Source organism: Parasteatoda tepidariorum, chromosome 4, assembly GCF_982258835.1.
Source record: "Parasteatoda tepidariorum strain Cologne lab strain chromosome 4, Ptep-v5.0, whole genome shotgun sequence".
Lineage (NCBI taxonomy): Eukaryota > Metazoa > Arthropoda > Arachnida > Araneae > Theridiidae > Parasteatoda > Parasteatoda tepidariorum.
In genome coordinates, this window is record NC_141758.1 from 100,438,727 (window position 1) to 100,462,579 (window position 23,853).

At 32.4% G+C, this 23,853-nt stretch overlaps 1 protein-coding gene across 1 annotated transcript; it reads right to left on the reverse strand.

Annotated features, from left to right (window-relative positions):
• Positions 1-787: 787 nt before the first annotated feature.
• LOC107455537 (pancreatic lipase-related protein 2) lies at positions 788-21,539 on the reverse strand. The gene is made up of 7 exons (XM_087161826.1): positions 21,350-21,539; positions 17,692-17,960; positions 15,756-15,902; positions 14,027-14,135; positions 9,434-9,550; positions 5,250-5,369; positions 788-3,203 (listed from the first exon to the last, which is right to left on the reverse strand). The coding sequence occupies exons 1-7, from the start codon at positions 21,444-21,446 to the stop codon at positions 2,593-2,595; spliced, it is 1,470 nt and encodes a 489-aa protein (XP_087017952.1). The 5' UTR covers positions 21,447-21,539; the 3' UTR covers positions 788-2,592.
• Between the last annotated feature and the right edge of the window lie 2,314 nt (positions 21,540-23,853).

Genomic DNA, 23,853 nt, shown 5'->3' on the forward strand with positions numbered 1-23,853 from the left:
TCTAACTAATAATCGAGTTATTTCGAAATAAGTTGCCAAAAAAATCGGAATTCGGTGAAGAAACATTTAATGGTTAATTTGAAGTTGAGTTTCTAACTATTAACTCAATGATTTAGAAGTGTCTTGCTAATCATTAATGAGATCATTCAGAGTTTAGTTGGTAATAATTTATATGAACCAAACAGCGTAATACTGATTTTAAAGCTTCAATAGATCTTCTACAAATAAAAATTATATATTTTAATTAAATGTGTACCACTTATGTTTTTAAAATGGCCTATTTACATTTTATTACTTTTTAACAACGTTTTTCTTACGTTTAATTTTCGACTACTTTTCAAGAAAAAAACAATACTTAGTTTCTTTCTAAGTAATAGGAATAGGAGTCACATGAAATTTTCTGACAATCTTGTTGTTGCATTGGATTTTGGACATTTTGTTATACAGAAGGAAATAGTTATGCATAGTACTATGAAGTAAAATAAAAACATTAATTTCTATTTTATTATTACTAAAATATGCTTATTGAAATCGTCTTTCAAACTTTTTACTTAAATATGATCATAAAACCATGATTTAATGATGATGTGGTAGTACATAATGCTAATTTTGTAGCAGGAGGAAAAAATAATTTTAATATTCGAATTATTGAAATATCACAAACAATTCTCTAAAAACGTAAAGCATAAATTATTCAAATGCATACAAATTTCGAACATTTTGATCAACAATCTTATTCATTAATAAATAGTATTTCGTAAATATTACAAATCTTATGCATCAATTAACAATATTTATGTGTATTAAAAATCCTCTATACAGCGTAACAATAATTATACTCATCAGAAATATACAAATATTAAACGTTTATACAAAATACAAAAACATCTATACAAATTTCAAACGTTTTGATTAAAAATCTTATTCATTAGCAAACAGTATTTAACAAATATTACAAATCTTATTCTAAAATTAATAATATTTACATACATTACAAATCCTCTAAACAGCGTAACAATGTTTATATTTGTAACAAATCTCGTACATAGATGAGCAATATTTATAAACATAGATAAATATTTAAAATTATTCTGTGATTTCTACTACATCATAAACTAATCGTCAAGGGGTAGGATAATGAATTATGTCTATTATTTGCGACGCTTTGACATAAAATACGCCCCCTTTTATGTCAAATACGCCACCCCCTCTGTACCGCAGTGGACTGATCGTAAAGACACGGCTCCCAGTAGAACACCGAAGTCAAGCATCACTGACTGCGATCAGTAAGCCGGTGGGTGACCATTTTGATCAGTCTGCGTAGGGACCGAGGGTGTGCTGTATTGGTCCTCGTTAAACTGTTCTATCGTAAAGTGCTCGACTTCGCGTGCAGATCGTCGGACTACCACAACAGGGGAGCCATCCCCTCTGCAGAGGATCCAAATTGCGATTGCCCGTCGTCTTCGGATCATTCTGAAGGATGTTTCCCAGACAGTCGCCAATAGCCCATTGTGCAGCTCTGGTGCGACGTAAATAAAATACCTAACTACCCTTTATTACGCTCTAGCATTAGAATTAAAACTCTTTATGTACTTCTCAGTGATGAGTACTTATTTTCCGCAGTAGGCAATTGATATTTCAGAAGGAAAAAAATCATCTAGCTATGGAATTTTTTTTTTAGTTTTGATTATTAATATTACATAAAATAGTTTCTTGATATGTTTTCAAAATTACTGAGTACTACAAATATTTTTTTGTAATATAATTCTCTAATTTTTGGTGTATTGAGAGCAATATGCCATCATTCAGTTTATTAAACACGTTATGGTTTATAAATACATTGGCAAAGAGGTATAAAAACTATCAGCTGTAACAAACTAAATAGCCGCTTCAAACATTTAACAATCAAGATTATGTTGTGAGGGACGTTTAAGCAACTTTGTCACTTTTAAGATGTTCTATTTTTTAGCTAAATAACGAACAAGGATTTAGAATTTATAAGGTTTGACTTTTATGATAATTTACCAGCGTTTTAGATACGAGATACAGAGACTTTCAACTTGGTTTATGGTCAGACAGGACCATTTCAGAGGCTGTTTGATAAATAGTGTCCCACTTGTTTTTGACCACAATGTAAACAGGTAAAATTTTAATAGTTTTTATCTCTTAAACAACACGGTTTTTAGACAACCAGCTTCATTGTTCAAGATTTCGCAATATAATTTTCTGCTCCGCAAAAGGTTAAATTAATGACATGCATCATCAATAGTCATGGTAATAGCTTTTTTTTTCCATTTTCAAGTTTAACTGTCAACCGAGCCTGAAGCCAAAACGTAAATGCTTGCCTCACTCTTGCTCAAGATCAAAGGAAGCTACTTTTTGAACCTGGATGTGAACTGAGATTTTCTTCCTCACACAGTTACTGCAGAATTCGTTGCGTAATAGAAGCGGTTGAACTTTTTTCTGACATATTTGAGATTGTCAAAATTGAGGCTAATGTTTCATACTAAACGAAGCAGTTAGAAAGTCCAGACTATTATGCCTAGTTTGGAGTTTTTGCAAATCTTTAAGTTCGTCGTTGTAATTGAATATTTATCCTCCACCTCTTCTTCTTCTGTTTCCACTTCTACTTCGATTTGTTGCTCCTGATTGGCTATTTCCACTTTGATTGGAAGCTCTTGATTGGCTGTTTCCGCTTTGATTAGAGGATCTTGATTGGTTGTTTCCACTTTGATTAGAGGATCGTGATTGGCTGTTTCCACTTTGATTAGAGGATCTTGATTGGTTGTTTCCACTTTGATTAGAGGATCTTGATTGGCTGTTTCCACTTTGATTGGAGGATCTTGATTGGTTGTTTCCACTTTGATTGCTGTCTCTTGATGTGTTGTTTCTACTTTGATTGGTGGCTCTTGATTGGTTACTTCTACTCTCAATTGACTGCTGTTTGCTTTTGATACAAAAAGGATAGGAATCATTCGTTTTTAAGTAAAATTTTGACGGAAATTGCAATCCTCTTCGCTTCCTGGCATGAAATCCCATGACGGCTGTGATTGAGTTTTCAGTGGTGCAATTCTTCTTTTCGAAATCTTCATAGCTGTTGCATAGAACTCCGATGAATTGGCAACTGGAGTTTTTTACGGATTCTGAGAAAAACTCATTCGCTCGTTCGTGGTCACAAGCTGATGGAAAGAATTTTGCAGAAGCTGCAATTGAAATTATTATTGAGGTGTTAGAAATTGATACTGAAATATGACTTATTATTTTTCTAGGGAAAGTTACAGTTCGAAATTGCTATTGAAATATGATTCATTATTTTTTTAGGGAGAGCTACCTTTGGAAATTGCTTTTGAAGTATGATTTATTATTTTTTAGGGAGAGCTACGGTTGTAAATTGCCATTGAAATATGACTTATTATTTATTGTCTTAGGGAGGGCTGTGTTTGGAAATTGCTATGGAAATATGATTTATTATTGCCCAGGGGAGAGCTACAGTTGGAAATTGTCATTGAAATATGATTTTTTTTATTTTCTTGGGGAGAGCTACAGTTGAAAATTACGATTGAAATATGATTTATTAATGTCCGAGAGAGAGCTACAATGATTTTTTTTTAAAAGCAACATATATTTAGTCTATATAACGCGCAGACTGAAACACAACGCTTACTTTTCGTGTTACTGTCCAAATTCAGATATGATATCTGATGATAAAGTTTAAAGGAAAAGACGCTGAATTATTTACGTGAATCAAAGGAGCTTATACCGCACAATTGTGTATTTCATTTTCTTGAAGATCATATCTCGCGAAAAAAATTTACGTTACTTTTTAATAATTTTAAAACTTTTAAATATTAAGTTTTTACTACATTTCAAACTATGTAATTTTAAATAACAAAATACAGAACTGTAATAAAATTAGTTGAATAGTTCTTCAGAAATGGAAATTTCAAAATATGAATTTTCGATATTTTTCAAACCATTCATCCAATTTCGTTCAAGTTTTGTATTTTGTTATTTTAAATTACGCAGTTTAAAGTGAAGTGAAAACTTATAGCTTAATTTCTACTACCCTAAATAAATTCTGAAATAAAAAATCTAGAAAATTATTTTTAATAAAAGTATGCTTTGTATGAAATCTTCGAAAAACAAGTTTAAACAATTTTTTGATACTTAAAAAAATATTATAAAATAAACAAAAAGAAAAAACTATTATTAAGAAGTTCAAACTTTCAAGCGCTACTCTGACAAAACTATCTTCCATATTGCGCCTACGCCTTATATTTTGATGGTTAAAATGCCAAAAAATATCCCTATAATATATAAAGGTAAATTATTCAGGCAAATGCTTTGTCAGACATTCGCTTTGTGCCAGGTTTCATCAATAAAAAAATTAATAGCGTAGCTACCCTTTTTGACACAGAATTTTTATTAAATATATTTTTCATACTTTTTTCATTATATTGTATTAATTTAGGTAAAAATAAATTAAAAAAATATTATATTTAGAATTTTAATAATTTATGGTTATGAAATACAGCATGAAACGTGGGGATCTTTTCTGCGTTAAAGCTAAAATCTTCCAAACAAGGCTCACTTCTAAATAATAATATTTCAAATTTACACTTATTTGTAATTACGTATTTTGATCTAAGAGAAACAGTTATTCATCATTGAAGTTTTTTTAATTTACAAAATCAATATCGGATAAATTTTTGAATATGAATGAAAAAAAAACAATTTCAAACTACTTTTTTTAGATTTTATATTTTAGTACAAATACAATAAGAGATTTTTATACCTAAGAGATTTTTTTTTGTAATTATTATTATAAAGTATAAAAAAATTTCTTTGCTTGCAATTTTTTTTAATGGCTGGTGGTGGAACTTTCATTCTTAGGCTTCGGTATAAGAGCGTCAGAAAACAAATACCTGAAAAGGGACACCGGTGGCCCATCTGCGTCAAAGGGTTAAAGTCTACTCCTTGAATCATACAGATTGAGCTTCGATTAGTGTTAAGCCGATCATTCGATCAAAAATTTAGTTTTTATTTATTTATTTTTTTAATTTTAAGCTTTAACTAGATGACAATTTACCATAATCGAGAATGTTTTTAACAAGGTTTTCTTCCAAAAGATTTCAAATTAGAAAATAAAAATCATTTTTAAAATTTCACATGAATATAAACCCTGAGCATAAAAATTTTATTAAAATTTTTTTTTTAACTAAACTAAAATATGCTCTTTTTTAACTCACAGTTTAACTCTCTGCCTAAAATCACTTCGCTGGTTCTTGACACCAAGTCACATCCTAGTTGGCTCTTTCCACCATTCGGATAGAAATCTACGTGTCCTACAGGTTTTTCCATACCTAGTCCTGAAACAAAACATCAGAGAGCATTTCATAACAGAAATAAATAATAAAAAAAATAGTGCGTGGAGTCCCTCCGCGCGGAAGAAGTTAAACTTCGTAACCTGCGACGTTAATTGTAGAAGAATCAGCAGTCGTAGAAGGATCACTAGTTCTATTCAACGACTCTTTTTTCTGCTCCGCTCGCTTCCGTGCTCTGTAATAACGGTAATATTGTGCATTTTTCTCCCGTGGACCTCTTGAACCGGTGGAAGTGCTTGTGGTTACCTCATCGTCTCGCAATAGAAAATGTATTTGTATTAACAATGTATGTGAATGTAATTTCAGAAGAGAAACAATCAATTGATATTCACAAGAGACGTACCTTGACATAACCTTAAATCCGTCGCATTGTCCGTGGGATTGTTTTCACTCATTTTTTACAATTGTTATCCACTAAATTTGAAAATAAAAAATACTATCCTATTAAATATATGTGTATCAAATCAACAAAAACAATACTTTTATGACTTTTATTATTTTTATGCTAGTGAGAACCAAAACAATATGGAAATGAATGACCATTGATTTCCCGGCCACGTGATTTCCCGGCCAATAAAAATGTAGCGTTATACGTTTAACGCAACCTTGTTGGAAGTCGCATAAGAAGTATAACTTCAAAAATATTTGAGGCGTCCAGATTCAAAATTTATTAAATTTCATCTAACAAATTATTTTTAAACATCTACAGACATCATTTTTTTTGGCATTTAAATTTAAATATTATTTTTTTGTACCACAATGTACCATAATTACTTTCAGATAGTGATCACTAAAATTATGTTACGGTGGTTTTAGAACTAAGCTGATTTTAAAGCAAATAAAGCAATAAAAGAAAATAGAGTGCCTCATTTAAATGTTTAAATTGCAGTTTTTAAAAGAAAAGTAAAGAGTTTTTTTTTCTTTTAATTTTTTTAACAAAAGAGAAAAATGAAAATAATACAATTTAACCTGTCTCCTTTTTAGTTTGAATTTAATTTTTCAGGAAAATAATAAATAATTAAGTCTTTTTCTATCAACATTAAACACAAAACACTAGAAGCTAAAGTTTAAAACTAACATGAAATTTCTTAGGGAATTTTTATCTTAGTGAAATTTTTTCTGTCTTGTGACATTTAATAGGAATTTCTATTGATAAAGCCTACAAAATGGTTTATAATATGCGGCAAGGAAAAAAATAGAAAAATCACCCCTCGCAGTCTTAAATAACAGTAATAAACGCATAATAGTATTAATAACGACACAAAATAATTCTTTTTTAGCAGTGGTTGGAAAAGTTTTGAAAAAATTGATGTCATTATTGTTTTTTCTTACAAAATTATGCGTTCCGTTGCACTTGACCCTTTAACGCAAATGGGACATCTGCGTCCCTTATTTACAATTTTTTTCTCACACTCTTATCTACAAGTAAAAATATATTTTAGCATTTTTAATTATGAAAAATTGCTCAATAGTTACTAAAAAAATCTGCTAAATTATAGGAATTATGTTTGTATTAGAAAAGTGTAAAAAAGGTAGTTTAATTGAAGTGAAAGCGAGTGTTGGAAGCGACTTCCAACAAGGTTGCGTTAAACATTTAACGCTGAATGCATGACACTCGAACGCATGCGCGTAGTATACCAGTTTTACAGTCAGAGCTTGGTTGCCTAGCAATCTAGTAAAATTACGCATTTCTATTTTGAATTAGTCAATGGGCTATCTTAAAATAATCATTTGCGCTGGCGACTTTTTTTGGCGGTGGCCTGTGATCCTTGCAGGAGATTTAAATGTGATTTTCTCGTTACCTGAAGCTGAAACATTATTGTTGTTTCGTTGTTTCTAATCCCCAAGAGGTCCATCCCAATTAGACCAATTCCATAAGTCCAAAAATGTCCAGGAAGTCTAAAAACAGATGAGGTTTTGAAAAAACCTCGTCGATCTTAAAATCGATACAGTTTAGAATATGCTCGGGCGAAGCCTGAGCAGTCCTACATTTAGTGCAAAGTCCAAAAGTCTTTTGCCCCTGAACATACGAGAGACACCTCAAGTGTCCACTTGCAAAGCGAGATAAACAAGTCTGCTGGCTTCTAGGTCCCTCAAAAAGCAAGGCACTTCCAGGTCGTTTTCTGAAATACCAACTATGCGGAGGTCCCCTCCAGAGGTCCATAAACATTTTTTTGCACTCTGAAAAGACCTCGTTGAAAGTGGAAGGTAGATCTGGCTGTAGAGGTTCCAAAGAAGCATCTTTAGCCAGTGAGTCCGCCATCTCGTTACCTTTGATTCCAACGTGTGATGGAATCCATTGCAAGTGTACTCCAAAGTCCGCAGAGAGCCTGAAGAGCATCCCCAAAATTGAAGCCGCAGCCCTGTCTCCATTCCTCCAGTTGCTAAGGTGTTGGATTGAAGATTTGCTATCCGTCAGTATCCATATATGCTTAAAGTCAGGCTCAGCAATATTCTCAACATGTCTTAGGCCATTTTCAATCGCAATAAGCTCAGATCTGAAAACTGAGCAAAATTCAGAATTTCTAATTTTGAGACTCAATGTGTACGTGGGTGTTTTAATAAAAACCCCACTACCCGAATGACCTTCGTCGCTCTTGCTGCCATCTGTGTATAGTTGTAAAGCATCTGATGGTATTTGGCTAATAGTTTCAAGAGCCATTTGTTTCATAAATTCTGGGTTGTCTTTACTTTTGTAGGCCGGGTACAACAGCTCCGTATGGAAATGGATACCTGAAAAATCAGTAACAGGGCTAAAACGTGACCTCAAGGAGTGAGGCTGAAACATTATTAACCTTCCTTAACGACAAATTTGGATTAGAAATGATAAATGGTAGGAATGATCCAACAGGAGGAACTACCATTGATGCAGTTTTTGCAAGAAATATTGAAAAAATAGAACATTTCATATCTTACTTGAGTTATCATAATCCCATTGTAAATGTTATAGATTTGGATATTTCTCCACTCGAAAATGATAATTAAAAGATGCGATCAATTGTGAATTGTAAGCAATGTTAATAAAGTTTGTCTTAAAGAAACAATATGATTTCACTAAAAATCAATTTCTACCCCTTCCTATTTTCATTTCTACATTACGAAGTTTCACTTCTTCCGCGCGGAGGGACTCCACGCACTATTTTTTCTTATTTCATTCATATTCAAAAATTTACCAACAATTTATTTTGTAAATGAATGATATTTGAATGATGAATAACTGCTTTTCTTAGATCTAGATAACTGCAAATAAGTGTAAATTGGAAAAATTATTTTTCGCAAGTGAGCTGTGTTTGAGAGATTTTACCTTTAACGCAGAAAAAAACACCGGTGTGTCATGCTGAATTTCATAACCATAAGTTATAAAATAATTATAATATTTCTTCACTTATTCACTACACATTCACTTATATCTAAATTATCTAAATTAATATAAAATAATGAAAAAAAGTTTGTAAATATATTAAATAAAAATTTTGCGTCAAAGGGTTAAACTGAAAGAAAAAAAATTCATTGGGAATATTGCAATAAAATAATTCTTAGCAATTTTTTAAATCCTTATAGGAAGCTTTCTTTAAACTTTTTGGAAAACAAAAATTCATTAAAAAAAACTCAGCAGCAAAAATACAAAATAAAGTAAAATCTCTTAAGCAGAAAAAAAAATCTAATTTTTATGCAAACTGACTCAAAATTACTAAAATAATTTTTATACTCCCTTTAGAATCTATGTAGTTCAAAAAAAGCATATGTAAATTTTTTTTTGACTTTTAAGACAAATATAAGTAGGTAAGGTCTTTTGAAAAATATAAAAAAAATGTAAGAAGTGTCTTCGATTAGAATAACTCAAAAGAATAAAAAAGAATACTAAAATTTTTCGCTATCAAATAGGTTTGGCTAATTTTAAATGCAAAGATCTCATTTAGAATACTGTAAATTTAGCAAATATGAGTTTTCTAGGCTTACATTGATAATCAATTTATAAAATATGGTATGAAAAAGCACGTACAATTTTATGAGATAGTTTACAATCTAAACACGTAATTTTTGTTTACCTTCCATAATGGAGTCAGCAGCACTTGTATGAATAACGTCAACAAAAAACGCATCTGAAGGATCTAATCTTACGGATTTATCATCCACTTGAAAATAGGGTCCTGCTGGATCTAAACCTGTTTTTGAGAAAGAATATACGCTCCTTAATATTGGGAGTACAAATTAGTTCGGTCCGTTTTTTTGTGTGGTTAAAAATGCATTTATTTCAGAACAAAATGAATGAACAGATTAATCAAAGAATTGTTCATCGCTGGCTTCTACTTTTTCCCACCTCTCAGCCAATTTTCGAATTCCATCTCGAAAAAATGTCTCGTCTTTTGAGGCGATCCAAGTTAGGAGTCAATTTTCGATTTCTGCGAAGGAAGTGAACCGGTGATCTGCAAAACAATGCTGCATCCGTCGGAACAACCAGTAATCAGAAGGAACAATGTCCGACGAATACGGCGGGTGAGGTAAATATCCCACTTGAGCGCTTCCAAATAATTTTTTTACGAATTTTGCGACATGAGGCTGACCAATATCATGCAGAAGATTAACTTTGTCATGTCTTTGCTCGTATTCCGGCAGTTTTTCTCGTAATGCACGGCTCGAACGAATCAATTGTAGCCTATACCGATCGCCCGTAATGCAATCGCCAGATTGTAGCAGCTCACAGTGCAATGGCATTCACCATTCTACATTCACCATTCTTGAAACGTGGAAACCATTTCCTACATGATTTATCAGTTGGAGCATTGTTACCATAAACTTCTACAAGCATTCGATGCACTTCAGCTGCACTTTTCGTAAAATTAAAGCAGAAACATAAAACCTCCCGCAAATGCTGCTTATTTTCCACAAAATTTGACGCATTCAACAAATTAAAAAACAGGGTTTTTGTATGAAACTCTAAGCGATATAAACAGAATATTATTGACAGATGTCTAACCTCTCTGAAACCACCGAAACCAGCTGTCACTATGAAACATTCATAACAACCAGAGCCATTTTTTTGAAAACGGACCGAACTAATTTGTACTCTCAATATTAAATTAATATTTACATTAAGAGTATTTGCAATATTAATCCATTTAATAAAATAACCTATGATTAGCTAGTATTAATGAAAGACCTACACCCTTTATTCAAATCTACAGCTTTCTTCTTCGACCAGCACTACAATCGATTGCCATTTACGGCAATGTCAAACTGCTTTATTTTTTCTTTATCTACAGTCCACAGTTAATAGTATATCTTCTACTTTTCCACATTACCTAATCATCTTGTACTTGGTCCATCTCTCTTTCTTTTTCCTCCTGGCTCGTGGATCCGTAGTGGACTGATCGTAAAGACGCGGTTCCCAGTAGAACACCGAAGTCAAGCATCACTGGCTGCGGTCAGAGAGCGGGTGGGTGACCACTTCGATCAGTCTGCGTTGAGATCGAGGGTGCACGGTATCGGTCCTCGTTAAACAGTTCTACCGTAAAGTACTAGACTTCGCGCGTATGTCGTCGGGCTGCCAAAGCAGGGAAGACATCCCCTCTGCAGAAGATCAAAATTGCGATGGCATGTCTTCAGACCATCCTCGAAGATGTTTCCCACACCGTCGCCAATAGCCCATTGTGCACCTCTAGTGCGGCGTATTTATATACGCCGCACTAGAGCTGCAGTACCTACCTACTTTTTGGATGGTGAAGAGTTTTTTTTTTATCCGTAACTTGCTGATCTCATTATTTGAAAAAAATATCATTAAAATTTGATTCGATTTTGATTTTTTTTAAATTGTATGTATGTAGTATCCGTTGCACGTAGGGTTTTTTTTTTTTTTAATCTCTCAAAATGGCTGTGTTTTAAAAAAAATTCAAAAAAGGACGTAAAATTAGTCTGACTTCCATTTAACGAACTTCCATTTTGCGAATTTCTCTATTTTGCGAATTGTTTCGAAAAACCAAGAATATTTCGGAAATTTCTTCGTAAAATAACCTCCAAATAGCGAAGTAAATCTTTTATTTAACGAAATTTTCTTTGAGATCCACTTTCCCTATTTCCCAAAATATTACAGAACATTTCAAACTTGATAACGCATTTTATGGGGGAATGATCTCGAACTGCTTTTCGAAGCCACTTAAGTTTCAGAGCAAGCAGTAAAATCCCTTTCCTTTTTTGTTTGCATTCTATGCAGATTTTGCATTTCAAACGAAAAACTCAGACAAAGAAAACAGATTTCATCAGTAGCAATTAAACTTAAGAACGCATGTAGTGATGTATGTTTAAAATTACTTTAGCTATAATTTTGTACATAAACTTAAGCTTTTTTTAGTTGGAAATGTATGTAGCATGGTAGTGTAACACTGGATAATGTTTTGCTCCATTCTTGTTTTCTATGCAGATTTCTTTTATGACTAAGATTAATAAAATAAATAGTAGATACTAGTTTACAAGATAAAGGTGTATCAATTGTTATTTTAATTATGTCTAGTGTTTATGAATTTAAAACCTGTTTTGTGTTGTTTAAGTATTTTAAAAGGTGATTTTCTATTTAACGAATTTTCCATACAACGAACTTATTAACGGGATTATACATAATATCAAAATTTGAAGTAAACCGGTCGAAAATTGTACTGATTAGACATACAGAAAGTAAAATAAATATATTTCCGAGTAAATTGCGATTAAAATTTTATAACTAACAGTAATGCGTAACAGATCTAAACGATGCAGATCTCCATCATTGTCAACAACCTAAATGACTAGTCTAGGAGTTTTCCTACTCTATCTGCCCTCATACGTTCTTAGAGTATCAGAGTATTAGAGTATCTTAGAGTTCTGCGGGGATCTTCATTTTGATCTTTGTATCTTGTTCGACCTTATCATTTTTTTTCTCATTATCTTTCTTTAGATTATGGCCTACATTTATTTCTAATTCTTCCAAAACTGTCAGTAACCCTTTGCAACCTTCTTTAACACTAGATTGTCCAAGGAAGTCATTTTGACTGCTTTTTAATTTCAATTAGAAAAACAATGATGTTTATAATGACGCAATTTCTTAGAATTTTGTGACTTTTATAATTATTTTTATTGCTGATATTTACTAATAACTTGTTATGTAACTGAAAATAATATAAAAAATATTAAAAATTAATTTTAAACAAATTTCTTTATACATTCCTTCACAATTCAGTCATTTTGACTGCTTTTGGGCAATATAGGTATTTCAGTCTTTCTAGTGTGAAACTAAATAATTTGCAATTTCAACTACTTTATTGAAAATGCCATTCATTCTTTTTCTTGCATAACGTAAACAAATTATTTCAATAAAATAGTTAAAATGATAGTATTTTTCTAAAATACTTTGATAGGAGGAGCAAATCCATTAACTAACTCATCCCACAAGTCTTTGTATTTTTTTTTTCAATGGCTCTTGGATCTATTTACCATTGGCCTCAGAAGTGCCAAAATCGCTACTCTCTTATCGTTAACCAGTAGGCACTTGTGGCTAGGCCACCGAGGTCTGGAGTAGCGTCGCCCACGTCATACAACCACAAACCCGTTAATAGGGAGGGTTACATTCACCCAATCACACAGTAGAAAGGACATGGAGGAGAAAGTTACATCCATGCGTACGGTGGGATTCGAACCCACAACCACTGGCCCTGTTGTCCAGTACAGTAACCACTAAACCTGTGATCGGCCATCCACAAGTTCAATTGTCTATGTATAGGCCGGGATAACCTGGTCGGTAGGAAGCTGGGCCCATGTCCAAGAAGTTAAGAAGTTCGTGGGTTCGATCCCCGCCGCCGAAGACTCCTCGTGTAGTAAATGGTGACTGATGTGCGTTAAATCTGTCGAGTCGCAAAGTCCTCCATGTTCCCATAGCAAATCATACTTCTGGGGGTACTGATCCTGGAGTTTCCTTGTCTTCTGGATTGGTTCAAAATTACAAGGCTACGGAGTTGAACATTAGTAGTCGTAAACCCGAAAATTGAGTCAGCTGTTCAACGACGGATATAATATAAAATAAAATTGTTTATGTATGTCACAGCCTGCCACGGTCGACATATTATGCTGTAATTTTTACATTTTTACGAAAATCAATTCAATATTTCGGTTATTTAAGATAAACTATCTAAAAATTAAATAACTTTTTTTTTTCATTTATCGAAAATTTTAATCTATTGCTCTCCTTTAAATGCAAGTTTTCCTTAATACGAAATCAAAACACACACAAATCGAATAGAGTTGCAACTGCTTCAAAAAAATAAATAAATAAAATAAACTTTGCGGCTTAGTTTAAGCAATCACTTTGACACGGTAATTCATGCGCAAATCTTCCTACATTTAAAAATGTAAATAAATTATTTAAAAATCATAATCATCTTAATTTTTTTGTTTCTATATTTTAAATAGTATTATTAAATTCGAGAGTTGAGAGCTGCTTCATCTGTAGAAAGCGTACAAAGTTCTTTATTAAGGCCTTTTAGAATTTCTTCTACAAACTCACATTTTTCTTTTAATAACAAATCATTGAAATTGAAAAACATAAGAAATAACAAATTAATAGTAGCACTGTTATGTCTTAATAAATTCTAAACCGTGAATCAAACTCTACTTACCAGTTATCCTTCCCAAATCTTTCACTCTTTCTCCAACATAACCTGCCACGTGACTCCCTAAACTGTGTCCGACAAGATGGAAATCACTTGCCCTAGCTCTTGTAGTATTCTAAAATAAAAAATTTAAAAAAAAAAATATGAAAAAAATATTAATAAATATAGACTAAGTAAAAAAAGATTAACTTCAACGACTGGGAGAAACTTTTAGAGAAAGCTCAACTTGATTGTTAAAACGAAGTCTCTTTTTGAATTTTCATTTACTGAAATTTAATCTGTTCTTTATATCTCAACTCAACTGATACAGGAAGTACTACCGAAGCTCTTTTGTTTTTTGATAAACTAAATTTCAACATTAAGTTGTTGTTGTTGTAGTTCATTTACGTCGCACTAGAGCTTCACCATAGGCTATTGGCGACGGTCTGGGAAACATCCCTGAGGATGATCCGAAGATATGCCATCACAATTTTGATCCTCTGCAGAGGGGGTGGCACCCCCGCTTCGGTAGCCCAACGACCTGCACGCGAAGTCGAGCACTTTACGGTAGAACAGTTTAACGAGGACCCATACCGCACACCCTCGGTCCCTACGCAGACTGATCCAAGTGGTCACCCACCCAGACACTGACCACAGAAAGTGATGCTTAACTTCGGTGATCTGAGGGGAACCGTATCTTAACGATCAGTCCACTGCGGGACCTTTGACATTAAGAAACGTGTTCTAGTTGCCTTGGCAACAAAAGAATAAGAGAAATCATGTTTAGGAATTTAACTTAATTGGATTATTTAATGTCGTGAAGAGCGTTGTTGTTACTGCTTGTTTGCATTGTTTTAATTAAATTGCATAATATAATTTTATAATTTCAGCATCTTTTTTCCCTATAAAACTACGTATTTTCTTGATGTAATATATGTTGTGTCACAATTCCCTTTGGAGCTTTGTGATTTGAAATGCTTATAACAAGCAATTAACAATGCATGAACAAATTTTACTTTATTACCTGACAAACAAAAAAACATCGCAAGTTTTTTTTCTTTCACTGATGTTCAAGATAAGAAACTTTGGTGATGCGGCAGACTGTAAGTCTAAAGTCAAATTCCTGACGTACTCGCTGCAATTTTTTAGAACAGTTGTAGTTCGATCCATAGTAGCGAAAGCAATTATGATCCATCAGTGTAATTTTGTTAAATCCCGAAGCATAGGAAGTACGAATGGAATCTTGGATGTAACCCCATAAATAAAAACACAGGGTGTTCAGACTGGAGAGCGTGGTGGTGTTCATGAAAGAAGTCGATCGTCGTCGTCCGACTCGCGTCCAATCTAACGTCCACAAAGCTCGTTAATCAGGAAATCATGAATGTCTGTCAGGTAACGGTGCTCTATCTTGTTGAAAAATTAAAGACTCATAATCTTCCTTTTATTGTTGCATTTAGCAAAGAGGCAGCATATAGACAATAGAACACAACCGCATTTGACTTGTTGTAGCAATAGTGTGGCAAAAATTGGACTTAAGAGTTGTAGTCTGCAGCATCAAAGTTTTACATATTGAATATTAATGGGGGGAAACCTGTGATGTTTCTTTATCGGATAAAATAAAATTTGCTTGTGTATTGATAATGTTTTATTTGTGATGAGTTATGGATACACGGTTACCAATGGTTACACGGCCTGTACTTGGCCGGAAAGTAGTGATGTTTAAAGCAAAAAATGAGATTGTCATAAAATGTCTTACAATTATTAAGTTAATCATCTTCGCTATGAGGGCACCTGTTGTTCTCGTGTTTGCAACGGCTTGAGCATATGGAAATCCATTGTCAGCAGTCCAGTCTACGACAATAACATTATAGTTTCCCTCCTCCAATATGGCTTTTTTCATGATCTGAAATAATAGGTTATTATTGTTTAATGGTTTATTATATGATGCAAGATGATCCGAAAATAACCGAGATGAAAAATCCTTGGGGAAAATAACGAGATATAAAAGTGTATGGTTCGTCTAGTTCTCCTAAGGAAACCGAAAAATTTAGTTTCAGAAAGTATTAAAACTAGTCGCAAGTTTTGTTCTACAGATGGCGCAACCGATTCAAAATATCTATAAAACATTTTTTCTTTTTTAAAAATAACCACCATTTGCGAAAATAATTTGGCGCAGTCAGAAGTCAAAATCGACAACGCTTTTGTAAATGTTTTCGAATGAAATCGTCTGCACAAAATATTGTTTTGTAGCAATAACAGCTAACAGCGCAATCTATTGAGGAACTTTAGAACTAATTTTAAAATTTTGAATAAATTATCTGATAACCTAATCCGAAAGCTGTAAATATCCGTCTTCTCCCGTTTATTTAAAATATCATTTTGAAATCACCGATCACTTTTGAAGTCTATCGGTTAACTTCTAAACTAACTCATCTGTCAACTTTTATCATCTTAAAGTCATCTTTTAAACAAAATAAATTCTTATAGCCTTCACATGTACTCAAATAAAATATCGTGTCAGTTTTTTTCCAAGATTTTTTCTTATAGTACTACCGTGTAGAACTGAAATTGTGGACTTAACGCAGAAAACAGAGCTTCGTTCACAGAAGAATAAATAAAATTAAAATAAAGAACTGAAGAACCTGAATAACTCAATCTTAATGGTTCGATAGCCTAACCTCAAGCATGCTACATAATTAGTCTAGACGATATGAAATCAGACACAAAAACGTAATTTGACTCTTCAATCGGAAATAGATGTCGTAATCTGGAATATATGATTCCAATTAATCAGGCGAGCGATTGAAAGTTTAGACCATTTAATGTTAATTTTACTTTTTGTATATTTCGCAATAACTCAAGAACTTTTTAAGCAAATCGTAAATTTCTGTTCAAATTCACTAATCCGAATTTGTCGGGGGAAAAAGGTGTGTTTGTTCAGAGAAAATACTTTTTGTGACTGTTTTTGTCATTTAAAATATCGTCAGCATTAATTAATTAGCATACTTACGATTATGCACTTGAACCATTGAAATTGAGTTCGGGAAAATCCGATCATTAAATTAAAATTATTTTATTTAACAGTCGTTGAACAGCCAACCCGATTTTGAGCTTCCTATGTTCTATTCCGCAACCTTGCAATTTTGAACTCAATCCAGAAGAAAAGGGAACTCCTGGATGAAGTATAGGGAGAAATGTGCCTTCGTAGAGGACTTCTTGATGGAACTAACTCGCATTTGTGTTACATGGAAAGGAAAACCATGTAAACCTCCCGTGGTTAGTCTGAGGGCGACGGGACTCTAACCCATGATCTGTCTACCACTGAGGATATTTCAAATCAGCACTGTGGTCAGTGCGAAATGGTTGTGGAATTCGAATCGATTAACCATTGCCGGGATTCGAATTCGTATAGCGACTCGGAAGGCGAGCGCTCCATCCCCTGAGCCACCACGACTCAATTAAAGTTGTTCAGAATATTCCGTTTTTTATTTTGCTTACTGCACATTACGGCAGGTGAAAGTTCCCTTAAACGTCACTAAATGGGTACGTAATTCACTAATTATTTTCAGTAATAATTAGAACAATTCTGGAAATTGTATTATTTGAAACATGTCAAAACATCTATTAGGGTGAAAGGGGAGGGAATATAACAGCTAAAAATGGAATTAAAAAGAATAAATTTTGATACCCACGTATCTGAAATCATTCTGGTTCAAATCCGATGCAAATCCATGAATTAGCACTTTAGTCTTGTGCTTTGCATTGTAAGTCGAGTTGAGTATGGACTGCCTGGTTACATTCAAGTGGTACACGTCGTGAGGGTTTGAAGGCGTGAAAAGCTGGAACTTAGTTCCGGGTTCCTTCGTTGGAGGCAGGCTGATCGGCCTGTTGACCAAGTGATGGAAGGGAGGTCCAGTGTAGAAACATCCTAAATCGGTCACACACACGTTCGTATACAGAACTGAAATTGGAGAAATTTCATTCATTAAGTGTCAATTAATTGTCCTTTGAGTATACTAAAACACAGAGTTTATTAATGCATGATGTTTTGGAAGATTATTTTATTTTATAACAGTCTTTGAACAGCCAGATCCCATTTTTGGATCTATGACTGCTCATGTTCAACTCCGTAGCCTTGCAATTTTGAACGAAATCCAGAAGACAAGGGAACTTCTGGATCAAGTATTGGGAGAAATTTGCCTTCGTGGAGGACATTTTGATAGAACTCCCTCTGTTACGTTATATGGAGAGGAAGACCACGTGAACCTCCCTCGGTTAGCCTGACGGCAAGGGGACTCTAACCTATGATCCGTCTACCACTGAGGATATTTTACGTCAGCATTGTGGTCGGTGCAAACCGGATACGGAATTCGTATCGACCAGTCATCAATGAAATTCGAACCTAGTTCACCTCATTGGAAGCTCAATCGTCTGAGCCATTACGGCTCTCTGCACATTTTGTACAAGCTTTCGAGAGAAGCTATGGCTCGTTATTAGAATTGTGACTTCTATAACAGCCCATGGCCTGAAATAGCATTGCGCACTGCTAAGTTTCCCTCCCCATTATCGGCTGGCTGTTCATGCACATTTGAACCGGTACTTTTATTTACCTTAACTTTGTTTTTTTTTGTATTATTATTGGCGGAAATTAAAATAATATAGGTATAGAAATAGCTGCTTTGTATTAATTTATTTTTGTGATTTATCGGCTGTTAAACCATTAAATTGCAATTGAAGAGAATCTGAGCATATTTGAATTAATTTTCGACAATAATTATTAGATAATATTAAATTCAGGTAAATAAACTTACTAAATCAAATGTGTTAAATAGATATGCCCATTTTGGACATATATAACAATAGCATTTCCGGTCATAGATGCAAGTCAATTCGTACGATTTTTTTAAACTGCTACCTCCACTTCAAGTTTAGTTGAGCTCAGAAATACTCTGGTATGTGCACAATGCGAAACACCTTGAATAACTTTTGATCTAACGATCGTATTTTCACGTACAAAGGCTGCATCTTAATTGTTCAAAGGAGTCACCTCAAATATTGGACTTAACAACCACAGACGATATTTCAAGTCTTTATTTTTCTCTGAATAAACATACTTCAAACCAGAGTTGACCGTTGATTACAGTAATCGATTACAACTGTAATTGATTACAGATAATTACAGCTATGTAATCAATTACTTGTAATCACGATTACAAGTAATCTATTACTTGTAATCGTGATTACAACTTTCAAAAAATTTTGATTACAGCTGTAATCATGATTACAATTTTGATTACAGTAATCAATTACTTGTAATCATGATTACTAGTAATCAATTACTTGTAATTGTGATTACAACTTTCAAAAAATTTTGATTACAGCTGTAATTATGATTACAATTTTGATTACAGTAATCAAATTACATGTAATCATATATTTTGATTACTTGTAAACATAATTACTTGTAATCGTTTTTGTTGTGATTACTTGTAATCGCAATTGCTTGGAATCATGATTACAAGTAATTGATTACTGTAATCAAAATTGTAATCATGATTACACTTGTAATCAAAATTTTTTGAAAGTTGTAATCATGATTACAAGTAATTGATTACTGTAATCAACTATGTAATCATGATTACAGCTGTAATCAAACTTTGTAATCATGATTACAAGTATTTGATTACTGTAATCAATATTGTAATCATGATTACAGCTGTAATCAAAATTTTTGAAAATTGTAATCATGATTACAAGTAATTGATTACTGTAATCAAAAAATGTAATCGATTACATTTTTGGCCAACTCTGCTTCAAACTAAACATACTTTCGCCGAATTTGATTTTCTAGAGAAATAAATATGGTCCTTTTTTTTTCTCCATTGCTTAGCTCAGAAACTATTGTACTGATTGTGCTCTTATTTTGTATTTTGCCACATAAAATTGCATTCTTCGACATGATGTTAAAATTTGTATACCTGACAATTCAAAATTGTTCCGACTATTATTATATGAAATATTAAAAGATAATAAAAATTAAAAATATTTGCGTGAAATTATATTTGGATAAAAGAATACGATAACCGAAATAACCGAAACGAAACACCCCTGCTCAGTTAGTTTATGCTCAGACTACTAAATTGATCCGTTGTTGAGACTCTTCTAGGAGGTATTGCATCAGCACAGATTACCATAAACAAGAAATTAGATCCCAACTGCTCAACTTACAGTCCCTGGATAAATTATTAGACACACTATAAGATTCTATGTAAAATCCTAAAATATAAATTCGACGACTGGATAAATTAGACAATATATTATATAAACATGGAATATTTATCATATCAGGTATTATATTGGTATATTATAATTATTAGACCAAATAATTCGACGCATTGTAGTTTTTTAATAATGACATGTTTTGCACGAGTTTATATGCAATACTTTTATATTTAAACATACATGTAATGGGTTTTTATTCCGAAGATTTTTTATATACTTCCTATTTGTATTTATTTTTAACATATTGCGTTACAATGTTGACCCATTGATGCACAAACGTAAGCTTGAAAAAACCGGTTTCAGCATTGTAAAAACAATAAAGCTGTAGAGTATCACCTGAAAATTGACATTTTACATAGAGTCTTATAGTGCGTCTGATAATTTGGCTAGGGACTGTAGTACCCCGAACCTTGTGACATCTTTCTCAATATTCCACCACTGCGTAGTTTATGTTCGTTACGTCGGACTACTAAATTGATCCGTGCTGAGGCCCTCTCTCTCTTCTATGAGGTGTTGATTCAGATAAACCTATCAGTGTGATCAATGAAGTTAGAAACGCTAAAGAAAAGTTTTCAAGATATCAAAATGCACATAAATAATTGCACGGTTACTTACTCTTAGTAATCGCAATCACATTTACATTTTTATAAGATAACTAACATGTTCGATTCGGATTAATGTTACAAATCTTTTCTCTTAAAAATATTTATGATTTTTTTCAACTGGTGAAATTTTAACGTCAATGCAGGTTTAGGTATTTTAGTACTTCTTGTTCACTTAATGTAACGAAATTAAAAAAAATTGTTCCTTTTCCTTCCAAATTGTTTGAAAAATCTAAATTTTTTCGCTTTATTGTTAAAGTTGTGATTCAAAAAGTTTTTTTTTTAACTGTGCATTATAATAATCAATAAAAGTCAATTAAATATTAAAATTAAGTAAGTACAATAAAATGAATCTTTCGTATACAGCAAAAATCATTGTGCGGTTTTAATTTCCAAAGAAACGAATAATAAATTTAAACGAACTGAAAAAACGGCATTTTTAAAATATAAACATTTAAATACTTACCATTCAAAGGATTTAAAACTGAAACAACTTGTTTAATTTTTGACAAGAGAGCACTAGTTACCGCGATGCAGACATATATCATAAAAACATACTTCATTATGCATTTGAAGTAAAACTATGTCACTATTTGAAATGCTAAGGGCTGTTGCATTACTTAGATTAACGCCGATAATTTTATTTTTGTAGCATTATTTACGCTTTCTGTTATAATAAAAGTTAAATAATACTGTTAAAGGAAATGTTGTATAAAAGGACATTCTATTTATTACACGCAATGAAAACATGCGTGCAAAAAAAATTCGAAGTCGGGAAAATATAATTGTTCGTATTTTCATTATTTAAAATAACGTCACTCATAACTTTGTAAAATATTTTTTTAAATCCTCTTTGATGTTTTTTCCTCGATTAAACGAACTTTCGATTGGCAATACGATTACGTTTTAATGTTGCGTGTATGCGAAGTTCTTTTGTTAAAAGTTATTTATTCCCCTGATGTTTATGAAGAATTTTGCATTTACTTTTTGATTGAATCGGCTTTTAAATCAGTAGCAATTTTTAAAAAAAATTTAAATGTGTAAGTTTAGGAAAGGACGTTAGGCTTACAGTGAGTTTTTCAAAATAGCTTGCTCTTATTTCATTATGGAACAAAAAATTTAAAATTGGAAAACGATTTCGAGTTGATAAGAAATAAAACTCAAAAATTATAAACGATTCGGAGCTAATAAGAAACGAAACTCAGAAAATAAGTACAGTACAGAACCCGTTATCCGGAAATCAGAAAACCGGAAAACCAGAAAACCGAAACGAAATTCGATAAATTTTCCCGCCATTTTTTAAACAAAATGTTTTTTTCCTTATAAGATTTTAGGATTTTTCTTTCTTTTTTGAAAGATGTTCACCTTACCATCATTTTGGAAATAATCATTAGTGTATTACTTCATCGTTTTTTCTTCTTTTCAAGATTATTTCCTAAAAAAAATTTTTTTTAGTTGGGCTTAACAATAAAAAAAACGGCTTTTTGTAGCGATTCAGAAAACCGGAAAAATCAGTTATCCGGAATAGTGATGGTCCCGATCGTTCCGGATAATCGGTTCCCTACGTACTATTTCGTAAAGAGAAACATTATAACTTAAAACAATTAATCCTATCAACTCAAACTTCATCTAATTCAAATCAGTATGAAAAGTCTCATTGGAAAATGCACCTTATATGCTCAGATAATAAAAAAATGTACAGTGTGTAAATATAAAACGGAATACCCTGAATAACTTTTGATCCTAATGATCAGATCTTCACGTTCTAGGACTCCATTTCAATGGTTTGAGGGGGTGACGTTAAATATGCTACTTAACTGGTGCAGACGATATTTTAAGTTATGAAATCAGACACAAAAACGAACTTTCTCTGAATAAACATACTTTTTCGACGGATTCGGACTTTTGACTCCCAAAATATATGGGGTAGCTAGCCGCAATCTGAGAAATATGGTCACATAGTTTGATCAGGAGAGCGCTCCAAAGTTTGGACCCCTTAATGTTAATTTTACTTTTTGCGTATTTCGCTCTATCTCGAGAAATTTTTAAGCAAATTGAAAAATCTTTGAACACAAGTATAAAATTCGTTTATTCAAAGATAAATCCATGTAAAAAATAAATTTTAGTAAATATTTACTATTTTTTATTATTTTATTTAGCAATCGTAGCAAAAATTTTGAATTGTAAGGTAAACAGTTTTTTGCATCATTTTAAAGTATCTAATTTTACATGGCAAAATACAAAATTTGAGAAAAAACTGTTGAATAGTTCATGAGAAATCGAATTTTAAAAATCGTATTTGAAAATTTGATTTCTCAGGAAATATTCAACAGATTTCGCCCAAATTTCATATTTTGCCATGCAAAAATTTATATAGCTTACAATTCAAAAGTCTTATGACTGTTATTAAATAAAATAATTAAAAAAAATAGAAACTACTCACTAAAATAAATTTTTTTGCATGGAATTATCTTTGGATAAACAAATCTTATAATTGTGTACTAAGATTTTTCAATATGCAAGAAGTAAAATTAACATTATTAGAGGGTCCAAACTTTGGATTGCTCTCTGGACCAAACTATGGGAACCATATTTCTCAGATATATTTTGGGGATAAGAAATCTTAGCATTCTTCAATTTTTGCATCTTTCAATTTAGTAACTAAAAATATCGTCTGTGATAAATAATTAGCATATTTGAGATCGACTCATTGAGTCCTAGAGCTTGAAGATCCAATCATTAGATCAAAAATTATTCAGGGTGGACCGTATTTTATTTTTGAGCACTGTACATAAGTAATGTCAAGATTAGTTCTTTATATCCACTTGCAAGTTTTTGTGGGTTTTAGTGACTCAATGTGAAAATAGGAGACAATGTCCCCTATGTACAATATCGGATGTGTAAAAATGGTCTTTCAAATATGTGTATTTCAGATGGGAAATTAAGTCACAGCAACTTCTATAGACTTGA